Raw genomic sequence first — 20,058 nt, 5'->3', positions numbered from 1 at the left:
TACCAGCCTTCCTGTTAGTGGCCTGACATTTCAGAGCAGGAATGGTGTGGCTTTGGATGCAGGCTGGGCTTTCCAGGAGGGTGCTATCAGGTGCTGGAGATGCTGGGGATCAGGGCACATAAGGTGTCCTCAAGCAGCAGCATCTGTGACAAAACAGCTTCTGCTTTTGGGGTGCTTTAAGTGTTTTATGTACTAGAGATGCTAAACAGAATTGGGGTGTGTACACGTTCATATGAAATTGGTGCTCCATCATCACTTGAATTCCCCTCTGTGGGTGCTTTACCTTCCCTACTCAAGGAGGCTCATTTTGCCTCCGTCCTGCTGTTTGCCCCATTCCCTGCACTCAGCTTCATCTGGGATGGAAAGGTGAACTTAGCTCTCCTCAGCTCCTCTACTGCAGCTTTGAGACCGTTGTGCTTTTCCTGTGCCACCTCTCCTGCCTGAGAGCAGCTCAGCAGGTCCTTCATTAAGCTCCCCACTCTCCACACAGCCCTTGTGCAGGAGCGTCCCGGCCCCATGGCTCGTTTGCTTTGGCCCATGATAAATAACTTCCTTGTCTGCGTGAGCCACAGACAAGAGCTTGGTGCAAACTTGCGTTGTTGATTTGGTGTCCAAGCCAAAAAGTGGCCTGGGGGGAATGGATTGCCTTCTCTGCCCAGCCTCCTCCTCCCAGCAGCTGGAGCAGGGCCAGTTCAATGCAGTCCTGCTGTGGAAGGTGCTGCCAGGAGGGAGGCGCAGGCTCCGGGGATGGCAGGAGCTCGCTCCTCTCCACGGTGACACGGTCGGTGTGGCACAGCAGCACCAGGTAAGCCTGCACAGGGACACTCTGCTGTGCCTTGCTGCTGCTGTGGTGGTTTTCCTTGGAGTAGTTACTCACACTTTTGTCTCCTGGGAGCAAAATGCTGATCTGTGCAAGTGGTCCAGGAACTGGAGAAACTGAGGAGTTTATGGTGCACCACCTCTGAGCACAAAGAACAGCCTCCTGCTACCAGCTGAGAGAGGGGAATCCTGAATTCTGCTGCTAATGTTTTAAGGAATGACCTGAAAATAAAAGACATACCTTGGAAATACTGACTCTGATCAGGTCTGTCACGAGAACTCGGCTCTATCTCTCTTGGGTACCTTTCCAGTGACAGATTGCATTAGCTCTGAGCAGCTCAGTGGTGGATTTCAGAAAACTGGCTTTCTGCTCTGGGACTGGGAGAGCATGGAGGTGAAAGAACAGGACACCTAATTCCCTGCCCTAGGGTCTCCCTCCCATTGCTGGGAAGAAGTTGGCTTACAACAGTTTGTATTTAAATCTTGTTTTCCGTAGGATACAGCCTTTATCCAAAACACTTCTTTTACTTCAAGCTACAGTAAACTTCTGTGGTTGCTCCCTAATCTTCTTTTTGGACGTGATTTGATGCAGAAGGTGATGCTTTGCTTTTGGTTGATCTCATGATTGTAAATCCACAGGGGAAGAAAGAACTTCCACTGCTTATGTGGTTTGGCAAAGGCACTATAGCCACTTTTGGAGCCTTTTCCTGTGCTTCAGGCCTGACTGATTGCACTGCCCCACCAGACCCTGGAGGCACCTTCTGCAAGACTGGGGACTCTTGCTGGTTGTCACAGCATTTCTTCAAAATACCGAGCAAGTGAAGGATTCACTGTGGAGGTGTAAGGAAGAGTAGGGGAGATGGAAAGCTGACAGGGTCCTACGTGGACCTGCAGATAGGTTGTGGGTGTTGTATGGGAGCAGGTGTGGTGGGAGGGGGTGAGGGCCTGTGCTGCAGAGGAGACGTGCTGATGAGCTGAATAACCTGGTGCCTTTTATGGTAGAAGCTTGGGTTTGTTGTGTGAGGAGAGCTGCTCACCCTGGCTGTGCGTTCATGGCTCCAGGAAGCGCAGCACCAGGCGTGGGGGCTGGAGGAAGGGCAGCCGGGCCATTCCCGACTCAAAGGCGCCTGGATGCGACTGGGACAAAAGTCTTGTGATGGGGAGAGGCTGAAAAGCAGCACTGTAGTGGATGTGCTGCTGCTCTGTGGGCACCTCTGGCTGCTGGGGAGAGGGCTGGCAGCTGGCTCCAGCACTGGTCAGATGACTGGGGAGCCACAACAGCTGAGAGCTGTCCTCACCGAGACGTGACTTCTCCATCAATGGCACATTCAGGCAGGGCAGCCAAGCACTGCTGACAGCCCTGCTTTGCTGGAGAGGACACCGAGAAGGGTGCAGTGCTCTGCAGCTGGTATTGGATGCCATCAGTGCTGGCAGCAGTCGTGGCCTTGGTTGCAGGGATGGCAGCAGAAATCAATGCCTTCCAACGAGGGGCCACGCGCGCTGTGGTCACCTCCTAAAACAAAAGGCCAAGTCAGCAGCTTCTGAGAGATGGATGGCAACGAGACTGTCTGGGAACAATAAAGGCATTTGTCTTTTCAGCACATGCTGCATCCCTGTAGGCAAGATAAAAATGCATGTATTCAGCCAGGTTTTTATTACTGACCTTATCTTCAATAGGAGAGCTGATTGTGGAGGAGTTATTGTTTAGTTTATGTTGTTGATACTTTTTTCTTAAACCTGCATTGAGCTCCTCACGGGGTTTTGGGGAGGAAGTTGGGCAGACAGCATTGTGCTTGTGGACAGCCTGTTTGGATCAATAATCACCTCCTTTGCACTTCAGAGGAGGCTTTCAGCAGCAGAGGATGGTTCCTCTGGGATGGGGAGGCTGAGCATGGTGGGTTGTGTGCCACTGGCCCCCTCACAGCCTGAGCTGTGTCTGGACCTTATGCAGTGACTCTGCTACCACCCTGGTTCCTCCCAAACCTTTCCCCTTCCTCCTTCCTCCTACCTTTGAGAATTGGCTTTGGGAAAAATTATTTTCTTCAGGCAAATGCTAAAAAGTGCATTTCTTGGTCTAATGAGCAAATGCTGTGCTGCCAGTGCCAAGGGGTATCCAGGCACCAGAGAACTTTTCCCTTTATTGCTAAAATAGGTCACACTGCTGGTAGAAGATGTTATGGAGCTTCTTTTTCCGAAGTTGAGGGTGTGCAGAGGTGAGGTGGGTCCCCTGTCTCTGACAAAGCCACCAAAGTGGTGGCCATGCTGCTTTGTGCACTCCACAAATGAACTGCTGGATATTCTGTGGCTCTGGCATGTGCCAGGCTGGGATATGCTGCTCCATGCTGGTTGTGTGGTTCTGGGGGTGCAGGAAGCTCAACAAGCCCCAGGCTTCACCAGGGGATGAGATGGCTTTGCAGTCCAAAGCTGTGTGGTCATTTTGGACACCGTGTTGGGTTGCTCTGGGCCACGTGGATGTGCCAGAGCAGCAGCTGTCAAGTGTCCAGCTGTGGCTCTACGTGCCACCAGTGCCACGGTCTGGGGAGCAGCAGCCCTGTGCCATCACCCATCACTTCCCCTGTGGTTAACCATCCCCAGAACGGCACGGCAAGCTGCTCACGAGCAGCAGGCACAGACCAGGCATCCTTTGTGAGATTAGATAAGAGCCAGTTCACGAGAAGTGAAGGGATGTTTTGGCATTGTTTTTTCTCACTGTGCCACACCAGTATTAATTGGCCTCATCGAATGTTTCAGCAGAAACAGCACGTTGCTCGAAAATAAAAACTATTTGCCGTAGAGCTCTGGGTGAGCTGGTAAGGAGCAGCGTTAATCTGCGGTGGAGGTGGCGAGGAGCTGGCGTTTGCTCCTCGAGGAGCGTGTGCGGTGCCCAGGCCTGTTTGTCTGCCTGCAGAAGGTGACAAGGACGGCGTGGGGCAGTGGCTTCCACGGGCTGGGCTCTCCTGCCCCGTGCCCGGTGCCGCCACTCGAGGCGGCCGCGGTGCCGCTCTCCGCCGGGAGCCGGCCCCGCTGGCGGATGTGGTGGCCGACCCCAGGCTGCTCCTCCTCGGCGTCACGGCCAAACGAGCACCGGTGGTTTTGAAACAAAGCTGTTGTACACCGAAACTCGGCGGGGAGCTCCCGGTTGCTTTCTCGGGCTGAGGACGCGGTAAGAACCAGGACGGATCTCACGCTCGGGCCGTGCTGCAGGTCCTCGTCTGGCTGCACTCTGGGTCTCCACGGGTTTGCTCCAGAGCTGTTTTCCAAGGAAGCCAGAAGCGCTGGGTGTTTGTACTTGTTTTTCTGCTGGTGGGAGGAGGAAGAGAGGAGGAGCAGTTTGCCTTTCTGTTGCAAGACCAGCTCCGGGTTTCCTTTCTGCAGGCCTCCCGTCCCTGAGGTCTCCTCCTCAGAGTCTGATTCTTGGAGCCACGGGAAGGCCATGAGGACGGAGCAGTCCTGTGGATGGTGTCTGTGTGGATGTGCTTGGAGCTGGGAGTGCAGGGTCAGAGGTGCTGCTGGCTGTGGCATTTCTGGCACCGTGTGCTGCGGGTCAGCGCCTGGGGATGCTTCCAGCATCGCTCTCAGACCTCCCCTTCTTCTTCCTGGAAGATGAGGCAGCCAGGGCCCAGCAGCTGCAGGCAGGGGAAGGAGGAATGAAGCACACCAGCAAGTGCACGTGTCCAAAACAGAAAGCGAGAGAGGCAGAAGGGCTGCCTGCAGTTGTTGGCTTAGTGTGGGGGTTACCCTGAGGTCGGGGACAGCACTGAAGAGTTTGCTAGAGACTTTATGGTAGGTAAGGCAGCAGGCTGGAAGCTTTAAAATAATTTTAAAAGGTGGGGGTGGGTGGCTTCTTCATTTTTTGTTCTGTTGGGTTTTCTCGTTGTGTTGCCAAGAACTTTTCTGTAATACTGCGTTCAGGAGCCTCCCTTTAAACTGTTTGATTAGCAAATCTAAATGAGCCTGGTAGAGTCAGGTTATTTAGGGTAGAAGGATTTACCAGGAAGGGGATGGAAATGGTGTTCTTGGCACTCCCTAAACAAGGGATGACACAGAAGCCTTGAGACTCAGGGTGCTTTCCCTGGTTCTCCCTCCCAGCACCCCACACAGGAGCAGCAGGAACCTGTCCAACTTCCTTGGTGGGCAAAAAAGGATGCTTTTGGTCCCTTAGGCTGGGCTTAAGTACCTGTTCAGTCTTCTGCACGAGGAAGCGTTTTAATGAGGCCACTGCTGGGTCTTCAGCTTTTCATTTATCTAAAGATTTGCCTGATGCTGCCCTGTTCTGCTGGGGTGGCTTGTGGTGGTGCTGTGACACTCTCAGTGTCTGTCTGGCCTTGGCAGTGCTGCTGGTGCTGGCCTCCTCCCCCCAGTCTGATTTGCCAGGGCCCCTGACTATCCATAGTCTTTCTGTTCTTTGATTTCTGTCATGACATCTACTGAATTCATAAAATCTGCAAAGATTCCCAAAGTACATCCCCGTGGGAGCACCAGAACCACAAGGAACAACAGGAAAGTTGATGTAAAAGGAAGAAAGTCCCTACTGGAGGCAGCTGGAGATTTGAAAGGTCTGGAGAGGGTGCTGTGGCAAATCAGATTTGTGGGGTGGGAAGAAGGTTTGCAGAGGGCAGGAAGAGATGCAAAGAGAGGGAGAGGAGGAGCAAAATAATAGAATTGAGCAAAACCCAGCAAAACAATAGAGAAGAAAAGAAGCAACGTGTAGTTTGGGGCTGCAGGGTTCTTTAGTTGTTTTATTTCAGGTGTCTTGGAGTTGCCCATGAGCAGGTGCTAGAAATTTGAGGTCAGGGTGAGGGCTACATCGCATTTGTGTGATTCAGTGGTGGGGAATTCAGGTGGCACCCTCTGGGTGCTGCTCCTGTGTCTGTGTGGAAGGTGCAGAGGTGCTGGCAGCCAGGTGCCTCCCAGCTGGTGTCTTTAAAACTCTGCTAGAGAAAATTGAAACCTCTTCTGAGTCATAGAACCATTTAGATTGGAAAATACCCATAGAACCATCAAATCCAATCATCAGCCCAGCACTGCCAAGTCCACCAGGCAGCTTGAAGGCAACTCCTAAACCTTTCTGGTGTTTGCATTTGAAAAACAGTCACAGCTCACAAAGCAATTTACTGGAGTAACTTTCTGAGCAATTACTCCACCTACATCTTCCAGGGCTTCTACGGTGCCTCTTAACAGTTCATCACAGGGCACAGAAGTTGGTCAATTTTAATCCTCCTCACTAATTTTTAGGTTTTGTTTTCTCCTTGTAAAACCCAACACGGATGTAAGCAAGGCAGAGCAGGTCAGAGGCACTTCAGGCCATGCCAGCAGGTTCTGAGCTCCACCAGCCATTTTCTGATGGGGTTAGAGGAGGCAAAAGCTCAGCTGAGTGTGGGCAGGGGAAAAGGAAAAACAGATGGTTTTTGGGGCATGCAAGAGCCTTTTTTTTTTTTTTTTTTTTTCTCAAGGGCACAGCCTTTGAGCCTCCCAGACGGGTAATTCTTGTTTATACACCCACAGAAAGTGACGGTCCTGGTTTTGGACCTATTGGTGTGTCTTCCCAGACACGATGTGTTTGTTTTGTAGGTGGATGTCAGGGGCTGCATCACTCTTCTATTTAAATATTTATTTTTAATTTAAAACCAGGACAAGTGTGAACGTGGGGAAGCTTGTTTGTAGGCAGGGATTCTGCTTTGGCTGGGCTGGAAGAGCTGATGGGCTCCAGAGCTGAAGGAAAAGCAGCTTTTGGGGCTGCATCCTCCCCACACACCTGGGTTTACAGCAGAACAGCCGTGGGAGGATGAGTGGACGCTGTCCAAGTCTTGCCCTTCTAAATGTTGTAAGAACCTGCCTGCAGCCACTCCTTGGCCCACAGGCTGAGGTCTGGGATGGCCAGGCTGGAGCTGGGGCTGCAGAGGTCTCTTTGTTCCTGATGTTTCCCAGCACTGGTCAGAGCAGAAAAGGAGCTCCACCACACTATTGCCTGACAGTGGGGAGAAATAAACTTGATTCCAAAAACTGGCACAGCTTTCTAGGCACAAGGGGTGGTGGCCATAGGAAACCACAATTCCCCTTTCTCCTCCCTTTGATATTTGGCCTTTTTAGCTTTTGTGCAAGAGAGGTTGGATGTGAGGTAGGGGATCTGCTTTTCTTGGCTCTCTGAGGCTGAATGTTTATAATCTGATTTTCTTCCTGACTTTTCCAGAAAATCTCTCATTGTACTCTCTGATGGTCAAACATGTTGGGCTTTGATACTCCTAGTCCACAACTTGCTGGAGGACATCATGACATCCACTGTGAGACTGCTCTTTTCACTTGCAGCTTGGGAGAGGGGATCTCCAGGCTCAGGTTCTTGCTGTTTAAGCTCCCAAACCCTTTCTTTGCCTTCCATTCACCTTGCTAGGACAATTCTGCAGCTTCCATATTGATCTTCACTACATCAGATCAAATAATTCCTGTTGGGGTGTAGACCCCCGTGCCCACATCAGCTGCATGTATGTGGTGTCTTATTTATTACTTTTTTTTTTTCTGTAGACCCTGAAATTCCCTTTTTTCATTTTGAAGAAGTTTAAGCTTTCTTGTTCCAGTTGAGAACTGTTCAAAAATAGACTCCCAGGTGGAATTGGTTCTTCTAAGGTAAATGTGTGTCAGTGTTACCAGGGTTATTCTGTGACAGGGTTTTCTATGCCATTGCTGAAGGTCTTAGTTAATTAGATGATTAGTCTGCTGGTCAAGTATCAATCTGCAAATAAAAAATAGCAGTTGAATGTGGCTGCCTGAAATACTGCTGCTGGAATCAGTCTGTGGCACAGAGCAGGAGGGCTTCTTATTTAATTAAAATCAGGAACATACTGTACTGTACTCTCCAAGGGTCAAGGAACAAAAGGGACGTACACATAATAAGTAGCAAACTGTCCTTTCAAACCCCTTGAGCTCAGCCCAGGGGAGCTGTGTTTAAAGGAACATTTTCAAGATAACATTTATGATTTTTCTTCTGTCCTTTTTCCCCCCCCTTTTTTCCTTTCTCCATGCTGCAGTGTGGACTATTGAAGCTGAAAGTATCCTGTGACTTAATTTTGCTCTTACCTGTTCTCACTCTTGGATTCACAGTTGTCATGAGGACTGCTTGGATGCCAAAAATCCATGTGTGGGTGCTCAGTGGCTGGGTTGGGCTTGCTGGGGTCCTTTCCCAGGAGCCAGCCCTGCCTGCAGCCCCAGGAAAAGGCTGGATTGAACAAGGGGCTGAGCTACCATTCCAATCATGAGACTGGGAGTTACTGGGAACCTTTTGTGGCGGGCAAAGCACTGAGCTTTGCGGCCCAGTGCTTCAAAGGAGGAATATCTACGTGTTGTATTTGAGTTGTTGTGTGCTTGCTTGAGAGCTGCCAGCAGCCTGACGAGCTCTCCTGTGTTTGTTCCCGCAGGACGTGGCGCTGTTGGAGTACCAGCATCATTCCAGGGATTTTGCTTCCCACCTCCCGCCAGGGTCTATCATGCAGCCGCAGCGGCGGAGGCCGTCCCTGCTCTCCGAGTTCCAGCCGGGCAATGAAAGGTATTGGCTCCCTGCCTGCACCCAACAGGGCTGGGGTGGGAGCAGGGGGCTTGAGATGCTGGTTTTGGGTCCTGACCACCAGTTCGGATTCCTTCCGCTCGTGAAGCGGCGCCTTTGCCTTCTGGTTCCTTACCTTTGGCCATCATGCCTTGTAAAGGAGTCTTGAAAACGAGAAAAACCAGGAAACACCCCGTCACTTCTGTGGAGCCTCGCGTGTCTGTGCCTGGTTGTGTTGGCTTCTTCAGCATAGGAAGTGAAGCCGTGTGGTCGGGTTTGGTCTGTGGCTCCCCAGGCTGCAGGGAGGAGTGAGAAGAGCTCATTTCCTCCCCCATCTCCGCTTCCTCTGCTGCTGCTCTTCCTCCCCACTTTCATTGTTTTTGTTTCTCTTTCTGCATTCCCCCCATAACTTTCTCTGAGCTGCTTTTTTTCCTCTCCCTGTGTCCCTGTTCCCTGTCGTAGCCTCGTGGGAGGCTGGCAGAGTTTTAGGTGCAGGTCAGGCAAGTGCTGTGGCTGGGAATGCTGTACAAGCTTTAACCACAGGAGCTGATTTGTTTGAAGGACATCACTCTCACTCTCTGTTTCAGTGCAAAACTCTGCTCTCTCTCTCACAGTTTCTCTTCTGCATTCAGTGTTTAGTGGTTTGGGGAAAATCACTGGCCTGGAAGTGAAATAAGAGCCTGGCTACAGTAGATATACACAAAACAATTATTTTAATACTTAGTCTAAGAACAAATCAGTGCAGAGTCAGAGATGTATCTCTAAATCATTACTGTTAGGGGAGAGGAGTAAGAGCTCAGGGTGCTGAATGCATAATAAATACAGACAGCATCCTCTTTTTCTAATAGGTTTGGTTCAGCTTGGTACTGAGAAGAAAGAAATGTGAGAATTTGGAGGCAAAAAGTGGCTTCCAGAGTTCATTTTGCATCTGGACGTGCCCTTCTGGGTTATGTGTGTGGCACCTGCATGTACAGAGGGTCGTGCCACTTTTGATAACCCATAATTTATTGCAGCATGTTGCACTGCCTTGGCTCGCTTTGATTTCTCAGTGTTTTCATTTCTTAGCACAGAGTAACACGGTTAAGTTGGAATTGGGTCAGATTTAGCTAAATTTGGGGGAGATGGGTAAAGAGGACCCAGCAACGTGCTCCTGTCTGTTTTTGTTTTTCACACTACTGATGGTTTCCAAAATGGAGAAGCAGTTCTGCTCTCCAGTAATATGCTGTTTAAAAAAAAATGGCCCTTGGTTTTTCTGTATCACTAAAAAAAAGCCCAACTGCAAACCTTGGTGTCTGCTGCACCACATGTCTGGTCTGGTGTGGTCACCCAGGCATCTGCCTTTGGCTTACAAGTGTTTCAAAGTCCCCAAACTTTATTTTTATGTTGACAATCACATGAATGTGGGTAAATGTTAATCAAAGTTGTCAGGGGATGTTACGCATCCACATGCTTACCATGATACCTCATTTTCAACCTCAATGGTGATGCTTTGGCATGCTATAAAAAGAAACTCTTTTAATAACTTATATTTCATCCCTTTTCCCCTTAACATCCAAAAAATAGTACTTCTTCAAAAATTATACTATGTAGTAATTACAGCTAAAAATACTGCTTCAGTTCAGTTGACATCTTGTGCCAGAATGCTGGGATACAGAGTCATTGAAAAATTTTGAGGGCATCTGGGGATGCAGAAAGAGTGTGGGGGAGGGGTCTTAGAAGAAATTAGGAAGAAATTTTCAATCCAATGTAATTAGTGAGGTGATTTTGATTGGGTACCATTGGGGTTGTGGAAGTGTTAGTCTGTTTTTTTCAGAGCCAACTGCTGTTTCTCTGCATCTTTAAGCTCTACACTTAAAAATCCATCCTCTGGGGGCTTTGCTGGTTCATCTTAGTGGTCTGAGGAGCTGCTGTAACACAGCTCCTGCTGTGTTGAAAGAGGAGCCTTTGAGTGGTGGTCGCTCAGCTGAGGGTCCCAGGGCCAAGACTCTGCAGCAGGTTGGGTTGGTCCTTGGTGCCCTCCCCAAAAAATCGCTGTGGCTCTTCCTGGTGCAGAGCAGAGCCTGGATGAGGAGGATGGTGATGGCAGCTATGGCTGCAGCTGAGTCCCCTTGGCAGGCTCAGTGCCTTGGCTGTGTTCCTGGGCTGGGATTGATGGTTTGGAGCAGAGGCAGCTGGCTCTCAGCGTGAGGGGCTGGGAGGAGGGAGACCGAGGCAAACAACATCCACAACACGGCGCAGGGGTGAGTAGGGGGAAGCACAGGGGTGTGCTGTGTCTGAGGGGAAGAGCCTTGCTGTGTTCCCTGCCTGACAGCCCAGCTGGCACTCGGGGGTGCTGGGCACATGATGCTGCTCCCCTTGAAGCGAGTGTGAGCGGAGGGGAGCCCTTCCAATCCCCGTCGCTGCGGGAGTTCAGGGGAAGCAGCCTGTCTGCTCTTGGTTGTGGAGGCTGAAGCGCTTCCAGGATCTGCTCCTTGAGGAGATCAGCTTGCAAGTCTGGTGCAAGTGGGATGTGGCAGGCTGACAGCGCTGGAGACTGAGCCCCGTGTGCATTCCCAGGTGGACATCCCTGCCCTGCATCACCGTGCCTGGCACTCATGCAGGGCACTGCCTGCAGCTGCAGGGGGGTGCAGCCCTCGTGCCACTCGCTGCCAGCTCCTCCGAGCCCACCTGCCCGTGAGTGGCTGCTGTTTGCCCTCCTGTCCTGGAAACTGCAGGGATTCGCTTTACTCCATGTGCTCATTTTGGGGTGTTATCCCCTATTTTGGTTTTACCTTCCCTAAAGTCTCTGCAGGTTGTCTTTACACGTGGCACTGGGGGCTTGACCCTGTGGATGCTCAAAATCCCACAGAAATCATTTGGGCTTGCTTGGATGGTCTTCCTAGAGCTGTGCATGTTTTCAGTCTCTCCTGGCTGCAGTTTTGCTGTGGGCATCAGGTTACTTGTGATTCAGTGGAAAGGAAACAAGAGTTGAAGCACAATGGGCACAATGTGTTGAGGATTAATCAAGTGTTGTTGGCAAAAAGAGTGGTAACTTGCTGGAAGGAATGGAATGCTGAGATGGCCCCACATTTTGGGGCTTCCTGAGCAAGAAGCTTGTTGGGAAGTTGTAGACTGCCCTTCTCTACATCACAATTAAAAGTTGTCATCACCCCTTGGTGGCTGGGCAAAGAATTGAACTCCCTGTGCAGCAATTCTGGCTGGAAGAGGGAAGGAAAACCTGAACCACTCTGAATCTCTTGCTGCAGGGAAAATTGGCTCTGCCTGTCTTTGCAGGGATGTGCTGCTTTCCGTGATGGTTTTTTTGGTAGCAGGCTTTTTCTTGGAAGGATCCACAGACTTCCCCTTAGCTTGTTCAGTTGGCTGTGCCAACTGGTCTGCAGGAGTGAAGAGAAGTATTTCAGGATCTGCTGTTGGTACAAGTCGTACCATGAATACTTGCAGTGGAATGTCCTGGCAAGGTGACAAGGATTAGGGCTTTTTTCCCTCTTCTATATATATTTTGGTCCTCAGAAGAAGTGAGAAAAGCTGGGTTGAGTGTTAAATGGCAGGTGACAGAGGGTGAGGGATCTGAAAAATTAAGGAACTGGATTTTTCTAGCTTTTCATATGTGTTAAGATTTTAGAGCAAGGTTCCATATTAATGCAGGAATGCTGGGGTGGATACTTCTCTCTGCTTCTCTGGCAGAAAATGTGTCTGTAAATAAATTGAATAAATGGTATGTGTGTTAACACAGTATATTCCACCTTTATCCAGGATGAGTCACTACTTTCACAGAAGATTATTTTCCCAGTTGAGGAGACCCATGCTCCTTTTTCGGAGCTGTTCTGCTTAGCAGGCACAAGGAGGCTGAAGAGCTTGCCCAGTGTCGATCTGTGGGGGACATTTGGGATACATTAAACAGCTGCTGAGTTTCTGCAGCCATCTGAGGTAGCCAAGTGCAGAGGGGCACATGGAGAGCAGGCTGCATCACTGTGCCTCTTGTTGGGATTAATCCTGCTGGCCCAGGAGCCCAGGGAGGGGTGGGGAGCTGGGGCAGCGTGTGTGCTGCTGGAAATCACACACAGCTCTCAGGCTTCATCTGTGCTGGGCCAAATGGCACCAGCTGCTCCCAAGGTAACAGCACGACCAATTTGGTTTTATTTATGGTTTTTAATTAAGTTTCCATTTTTAAAGGTGATCCTTTCCTCAGGAGTGAGCGGCGGTGCGGCTGAAATCCCCACAGCCATATATCTGTGTCTCTCACACTGGAAATTATGTACCAGGAGCTGCAGTTTTTTCTTCCCCATAATTGAATGCAGGAAAACAACATCTGGAGAGGGCAGATGCTGGTGTGGAGGCACTTGGGGACAAGCCTTACCTTGCAAGCTCTGGTGTGGGCTGCCTGGCATGTCCATGGATGGACATGGAGGATGACCAAGGGCATGGGATGTCCCTGAAGCCATTGGTTCAGGATGTTCCAGCCACCCAGGACTGCTAAGAGGGCTTTACTGGCAGGCTGCAATTTTGGATGCCTGGAGAAAGCATGTGGTTGACCTTGTGGAGAGAGAGACAAATATTCCTTCTCTTCCTCTTGAGCGAGGCAGTGCCATTGTGTTAAAGCTTCTGCTGGTCCTGTCCATGAATAATTCAGGCTCTGTGTATGGGGATCTTCAACATGCAAGTTTTAAGCAAAGCAGCTGCTCTTATCTAAATTGCAGTTGGCTTGGAAGAAGGTGGCTGAGGGGTTGTGCAGGGCAGCCAAGCCACTGCTCCCTGCCCTTGTGTGGGAATGCACAGCCCCAGCATCCTGAGGATGCACATGGGTGCTTGGTCAGAGCTCCTGAGGAGCTGGGAGTCCTTCAGCTGGGCCACATGATGAGCTGAGCATCCTGCTCCAGGCTGTCCCACACCTTTGGCTTGGGAAGACTCCGTCCTGCTGCTGGGTGTGGGAGCAGCTCCATCTTCCCACCCAGACATGCAGCTCTTCCCATCCCATATGACAAAGGGAATAGATCAGCTGGCCCTGGATGTGTTTCTGTAGGTGCCTGGTGGCAGTTTGCTCCTACAAAGCCTCCGATTTCTCTCTTTAACCATCCCCAGTTTGCCCAGTCTCACACTCTGGCTCTCATTAGCTGTAAAGGGATTATTGAAACCTCTGACAAATCTTAGCATTGGCTATAAATAATTCACTTCAGCACCAGTGGTTTTCTATATTACTGTTTCTCAAAAGCATTTTATTGTCTGTCTGTACCTGTGGGGGTTGGATACTCTTTTTAGGACTTTTTTATTTTTTTGTGTAGACAGTTTCCCACCAAACCATCTCAGCTGGAGGAAATAAGCAGCCTCAGCAAGGCAATGGTTTGTCTTGGTTCTGCTTCCAGGAGACACTGAGAATCAGTTTTCCAGCCTGGTTATGTTGTTTGGCCCCACGGTGTAGGGAACAGTATTTGCAGATGGGAGCAACTCCTGAAGTGTGCTCTTGCTGGAAGTTAGTGAGAGCTGGTTTGGAGCCCTTGGTGCAGGAGGCTTCAGGAAGTCAAACTGTGTTTGCTGGATGTTGTAGAATGGCCATCATTCCTCCTGCAGCCACCTTGTGCTGCTCTGCTGAGGGAGGAATGGGAAGGTCTGAAGAGCCAGGGGAGGGCTGTGCTGCTCTGAGGAGCCAGACAGTGGGTTACTGGGGAGGGAGAGTCTTTGGCCTCCTGAAAAGGTTGTGCTTGCCCATTTCCCAGTGATTTGGTTCAGGAAAACACAAGTAACATCCCTCATGCTAAGATCTCATCACAACTGCTTTTACAAGTCCCAACCAAGGGCAGCTCAGGATATCTCATCTGATCATCTCACCCCAGCTCGCAGCTTAATGACTGGACTCAAAGATTTTAGAGGTCTTTTCCAGCCTTCAGGATTCTTTGATTCCTTGATACCCAGCTACTGGTGTTTTCAGCCCATGTTGTACCCCAAGCTGCTGTGGGATTTTATCTGCTCCTGCCTTCCTTCCACCCTCTGTGAGCCTGCTGAGGAGTCTGCCCCGGTGAGTGAGTAACACAGTTGTGCAGCTGGGAGGCTGCAATTCGTTTGTCAGGTTAGAATTAAACCAAAGGTCTCATCCTGGGTTACCTTGCTCCTCTGGACCTACCCTGAGCAGAGATGTGTGGGTTGGAATTTGGGCAAACCCTGGGCACCCAGCCTTGTGTGTCAGCACGTCTCGGGCTGCTCTGCTTCTCTGAAGTATTCAGTGTTTGTGGTGAAGGACTCAGCTGAAGACTAACCTGTCCCGCTTCATAATTAATGCTGGCATTGGCTTTGCTTCATTTAATTATGCACAACTCACATGCAATTAAAAACACTCTTTCCCTTCAGCAAAGTAGGAATCTCTGGAATAAACCAGATGAGTGGGAACTATTTGGAAAATGCAGCAAACCCCAAACTCGGTGTAAGGGGAGGGTTTTTCAGGCAGAGTAATTTTTTTACTGACAGCTGTGTTGTCGCTGTATAAAAGTCTGTTGTAAAGAGCTTGCTGCAGGTGGGGATGTGAAGAGTGAAAGGTGTGAAGGCTTCAAGCAAAAGCATTTGTGTTTGCAGCCAGGACAGGCTGAGCGGGTTGTGTTGGGCAAAGTAATCTCGGGAGCGGCTGGAAATTCCAGTGGATAAAGTTAATAGCTGTTCCAGTGGATGTGGAAATGGAAATAAAATAGCACCTTATAACATTGCAGCTGCTTTCCCTGGCGTGGCCCCTGCCTCGCTGTGAGTAACTGCCTTTGTAAAGCTCAGTGGTGCTCTTATCTTCAGAATCCTGTTTTGTTTTTTTTCTGAGTGGAACAGTTGTGTCGAGTTCCTGACAACTGCAGAGGTCTTGGAGCCATCCTTTGTCAATTAGCAGCTTCTTGGTAATATGGCCTTAAAAAGGGGGGAACAGGGAAAATAAATACTGATTTTTAATTGCCTCAGTAGAGCAGGGCCTTGGGTGTTGGAATATTTTAGCACCTGCCCAGCTCAACAGTTGCTTATTGTTCTGGGTTTCACAGCAGAGCCTGAAATGCTGGCATGCAGCTGTGGGCAGGCAGGGATTGCATGAAGGGCTGGGACCAGACAGCAGGAAACCTGAGAGGTGCCAGGAGAGATTTCTGGGCTTGCTGAGAAAAGTTGAGGATCCTTCAGCACAGAAGTGTCTGCAGGTGAAGCAGGCTGTGCTTCCATGCCAGGTTTCAGGGCTGTTCAGCTCTGGAAGGTTTGCTGTGTGAGCTGCACATTCTGTCTGGGATGTTGGAGCCTCCCCATTCTCCTGCCCCCTTTTTGCTGTGGAGGAGGAAGAGGATGAGCCAGATTCTGTTTCTGTGTGTCAGCAGCAAAGCCAAACCCACGGCAGCAGAACTTGGCATTCATGTGCTTTGTGCCTGCTGTTGATGCCGAATTAAAAAACAACACTCCCACTTTTGTCTTGATTTCCTGGGGCTGGGTTAAGGTGTCCGTGCTGCTGCAGGGGAGGGCAGTGCTCAGGGTGGCGGCCCTGAGAGTGTGGATTTCTGCAAAATCCTCTTTTTGGATGTGAGCCAGAGCCATTACAGCTTCAGGGCACTCTGGATCCTTCCATTTGTGCCATCTTCTCTGAGATTTTTGATGTCAGCAGTTGCAGTTTGTGGGTGGGGGGGCAAACGATGCAGAAGACCCCCTGTTCTATGCTTGCTCTTTTCTCCCTCCTCTTCAAGCAGCTCCAAAGGCTGTTAAGTTTGTTAGTGTTTGGTAACTGGGGAAGACACTTTACCACCAGCTCAGGAGAATTGCAACAATCTTGTTTAAAGGGAAAAGAAAAAAAACTCCCATGTTTTTTCACAAGCTTTGAATCTCCTGTGCTTCATTTTATTTTTTTTAAGGGACACGTCTGCCTGAAGTGTTAAAAAATCCCTTGGAGCTGCTGCAGCAAAGCTGATCCTAGGGCATAGTAAAAGGTTTGAGTGTATTTTTTGTAGGATCTCTTTACAATTCCCACAAGAGAATCCTGCTGAGGAAAACAGAAGTACAAAAAAAGTTTGTTTTCAAAAAAGCAAAGCGAAGCCCACTCTCCAGGTATTACCAGCTGCATCATATTTAGCAGGTAGAAGGTGTTTGAGCTCGATGTGACTCGTTGGTGCAGTTGCTATCACTGGATAATGTGCCTTTACAGCCTGCCAGCTCTGTGTCAGAGACATGCAACTACATGTGGCTGGTTTCTTTCCTCCCCCATCCTGGAAAAATAAATCCCTTCTGTCTAGCCATGGAGGAGTAGGCATTTTTTCCCCAGCATATAATCTTTGGTATTCCTACAGAAGACACCAAATATAAACACCGAGGCAGGTACCTTTGACTGAATAAGCCAAACGTGGCAGAGGGGGCTGTGCCTGGCTTTGGAGGCAGGGGAGGATTTATGGGGTAGATTTGAGGATTTGCCAAGCTTTACCTCTTTCTGACCAGCCCAACCCATGTGTCATGACAGGGAAGGCTCAGACCTGCAGCCTTACTCACTTTGTCCTGGTGCAGGGACAGCCACCCACTGCGCTGGTGGCACAGGAGATGACAGCAAAGCTCTCCAGGTGAGGAGGGGGACAGCAGGGTGGCCCCTTGGGCTTGGAGGGTGCTGGTGGTCCTGCTCCAGGACATGCCCCATGCCCAGCAGCTGAGCTCTGGGGCTGTGCCTTTGGGTCTGCAGGGACCTGAGATGTTTGAGTGCAGGGCCACCCGGCCTCCCCATGTGGATCTTGGAACACAAACCCTACGAGGAACGTTTGAGGGAGTTGGGGTTGTTCAGCCTGGAGAAGAGGAGGCTCAGAGGTGACCTCATTGCTCTCTGCAGCTCCTGAAGGGAGGTTGCAGATGGGGTTGATCTCTTCCACTGGGCAGCAACTGGCAGAACAAGAGGACACAGCCTCAGCTACGTCAGGGAAGGTTTAGGTTGGATATTAGGAAAAAAATTTTCACTGAAAGAATAATAAAATACTGGAATTGTCTTTCTAGGGAGGTGGTGGAATCACCATCTCTGGATATGTTTAAAAAAAGACTGGACTTGGCACTTGGTGCTGTATCTAGTTGTGGTGTTAGGGCACAGATTGGACTTGATGATCATTATTCTGTGATTCTGTGATCCTTCTGGAAAACTGAGCCCTCTCCTCCCTGAGTGGTTTGCAGTCATGGAATGGAGAAGAACAGGGGTAGTTTCTTTTCTAAAGACTCCTTTCCTTTTGCCCCCAGATCTCAGGAGCTGCACCTGAGAGCCGAGGGCCATTCCTACCTCTCTGACCTGACCAAGCCGTCGGAGCTGGAGTTCATTGAGAGCAAGAGGCCCCGCCTGGAGCTGCTGCAGGAGCCCCTGATGAGGCACTCGCCTCTCCTGAGCCAGAGCCAGCAGGGGGGCACGGAGGACCTCTCAAAGGTAAGGGGCTGGGGGCTGTGCCACCAGCTGGCTCTGGGGTTTACATTTTGGGCTTGTTGGAGCTGCCTTTGAGGCTCTGAGCTGCTGCTGAGTTCAGTGTAGGTCGTGGTTCCCAATGCACCAAGCAGTGCTTGGAGGTACTGGATGGTTTTCCCCGAGGTGGGGTGAGCACTTTGGGGGAACAGAAGCATATCAGCTTTCCCCATAACTGTTACAGTGATGGGCTTTTTTCTCTGGGCTGTCAGAACCATTTGGAAGCTCCTGTAGGCTTAATTAAGGATGGTCACGTCTGGCTTTTCTGGATACGCTGCCCTGATTTGATTTTTACTTGATGCTTCTCATTTATCACATCTCTTTATTTAATATTGGTGTTTGAAGGGCTGGAATCGGTTTCTGGTGGTTCTTTAATATAATCTTCCCCAGGAAAGCCTCTCTTGTCCCAGTCTCATTTAACAAAGCAAATCGTTTACTTACAATTGTCCCCTCTGTGCATGGAATAAATGTTGCAAAGAGAAATCCCTTGCTTGTGTGCCTGTTTGGATTTACTTTCATCTTCTCTTGAGGTAAATTGTATTTGATTTTACCTCCAGTTTGGGCGTGCTCCTGGTTGGCAGGAAAGTCTTGCTGGGTAAATGTGCTGGGGGCTCTGATGCTAGTGCTGAGGGTTGGTGCAGCTGCAGTCTGGAAGTGGAGTGAAAGGGAAGTCACATTCACAGCCAGGAAGATGGGGATGGTTTGCTGTATCCCTGTGGGAGCTGATTGAAATAACACAGACAAGAAAGCTCTTCCTTGGGAGTGCTGGGATATTCAGACATTTCTTATCCATACAATACTGGTGGTCCCTCTGACCTCGTATCTTTAACTCTGGAGTAGTTTAGATGCCAGGGGAGGCCTGGAGGCTCTGAAACATCCTCAGGGGATGTTGTTTGGGTGGCTGATGCACTGTTGTCCACCAGACAAAAAAGAGACCTCTCCAAAGATATGAGGAAAACAGGATGACTTTTCTGTCTTCACATTATTCCCACCAGCAGTTTTGTTCTGCCTCTCACCAGAAAACCATGGATTGTCTCAACTATTTGTTTCTAATAGGCAGAGCTGCTCTTGAGGAATTAGTTCATTAGTTTAGGGGCTGCATTTGCTTCTTGGTCTGTGACACATTTCCAGGAAGTACATGCATTTTATGGGGCTTAAAATATTTTTTAATGAAAGAGAGAGAGAGCTGAGATGCAATTCAGCAAGACAAGATTATGCTTTTAGTGGAGCCATTTGTAATTTTAGAGTCTGGAAGGAAGTAGAAAATGTGGTGTCCTTGACTGGTGAGAGCCTGAGTGGAGCAGGGATTAGTTGCTCTAAACTAGCAGGAGCTGCCTCCAGAGTGGGTTTGATGGAGCTCACTGCAAGACTGGATCATCTCAGTGCTGTTCAAGTGGCTGGGAGCAGAAGGCAGGTCTGGGACACAGGGTACATCAGCCTTTGCAGCTTGGGAAATTGGGTTAATGGCAGTCTTTTGCTGTTAGTCCTGAGCAGTTGTCCTCAGCCTAGTCTATAAACTGCTGGTGGTGGACATGAAGGTGGTGGAAAGGCTCCTGGAGCCAATGTGTGCATTGCTCTGAGCCTCAGCGTGCTGGAGGAGCTGCTCTGGCTGTGGGTCCAGGGGAAATGCAAAGAGCTGAGGCTGCCCTTTGGGCACAGCTCTGGGCACTGGCACATCTGGCCTGTGGACACAGCTGGAACTTCTCCCTGCACCCACGCTAAGCCAGCCACAGCTGAATTCAGCACTGGGCTCTGAGCTCACCACCTCGGACAGATGCTAAAGACCTTCCTGGGAGTCTCTGTGCTGAGGGAGACGTGTGTCCCGGGGCAGTGGCACACACACGGTGGCAGGAGATGTGTCCCAGTGACCAGAGCTGGAGAGAGATATTTGCTGTTCTGTCTGTGCTGCTGACTCAGTGTCTGATGAAGTCACTCAATACTTTATCTGGGGCAGCTCTGGCAGCTGGGTGAGATGCACCACATGAGCCCAGCATTGCTAAACACGCTGCTGGTTGTTTAGCCACAGTATCCCAGGAGCTCTTCCCTTACCCGTTACCCCATTCCTCGCTGTTGCAGTCACTGCCTGGGGAGGAGCTCGATTTACTCACTGGGGTAATAGTGTTAGGACTGGTCTTCATGGTGATTTTGCAGACTGAGCTCATTTTTGCACAGTAAGAGCTCCACAAAGCCCTCAGTAAAAAGGGTAGGGGTTTGGTTACACGCTCTGGGCGCCAGCCTGGCTGTCCCAGGGGATGTAGATGGAATGGATGCTGCTCTCAGGCAGTGGATA

General features: G+C 50.0%; 1 protein-coding gene across 13 annotated transcripts in view; it reads left to right on the top strand.

Moving 5' to 3' along the window:
• NCOR2 (nuclear receptor corepressor 2) overlaps positions 1-20,058 on the top strand; it is a 228,066-nt gene that overhangs the window by 74,719 nt on the left and 133,289 nt on the right. For all 13 annotated transcript variants that reach the window (XM_021532792.3, XM_077787267.1, XM_021532799.2 and 10 more), the window contains exons 3-4: positions 8,229-8,356; positions 17,555-17,735. In XM_021532792.3, coding sequence (XP_021388467.1) covers positions 8,229-8,356; positions 17,555-17,735 — 309 coding nt within the window. The remainder of the gene's footprint in view (positions 1-8,228; positions 8,357-17,554; positions 17,736-20,058) is intronic.

This window comes from Lonchura striata, chromosome 18, assembly GCF_046129695.1.
Source record: "Lonchura striata isolate bLonStr1 chromosome 18, bLonStr1.mat, whole genome shotgun sequence".
NCBI lineage: Eukaryota > Metazoa > Chordata > Aves > Passeriformes > Estrildidae > Lonchura > Lonchura striata.
This window is presented reverse-complemented; position numbering and strand designations above follow the sequence as displayed.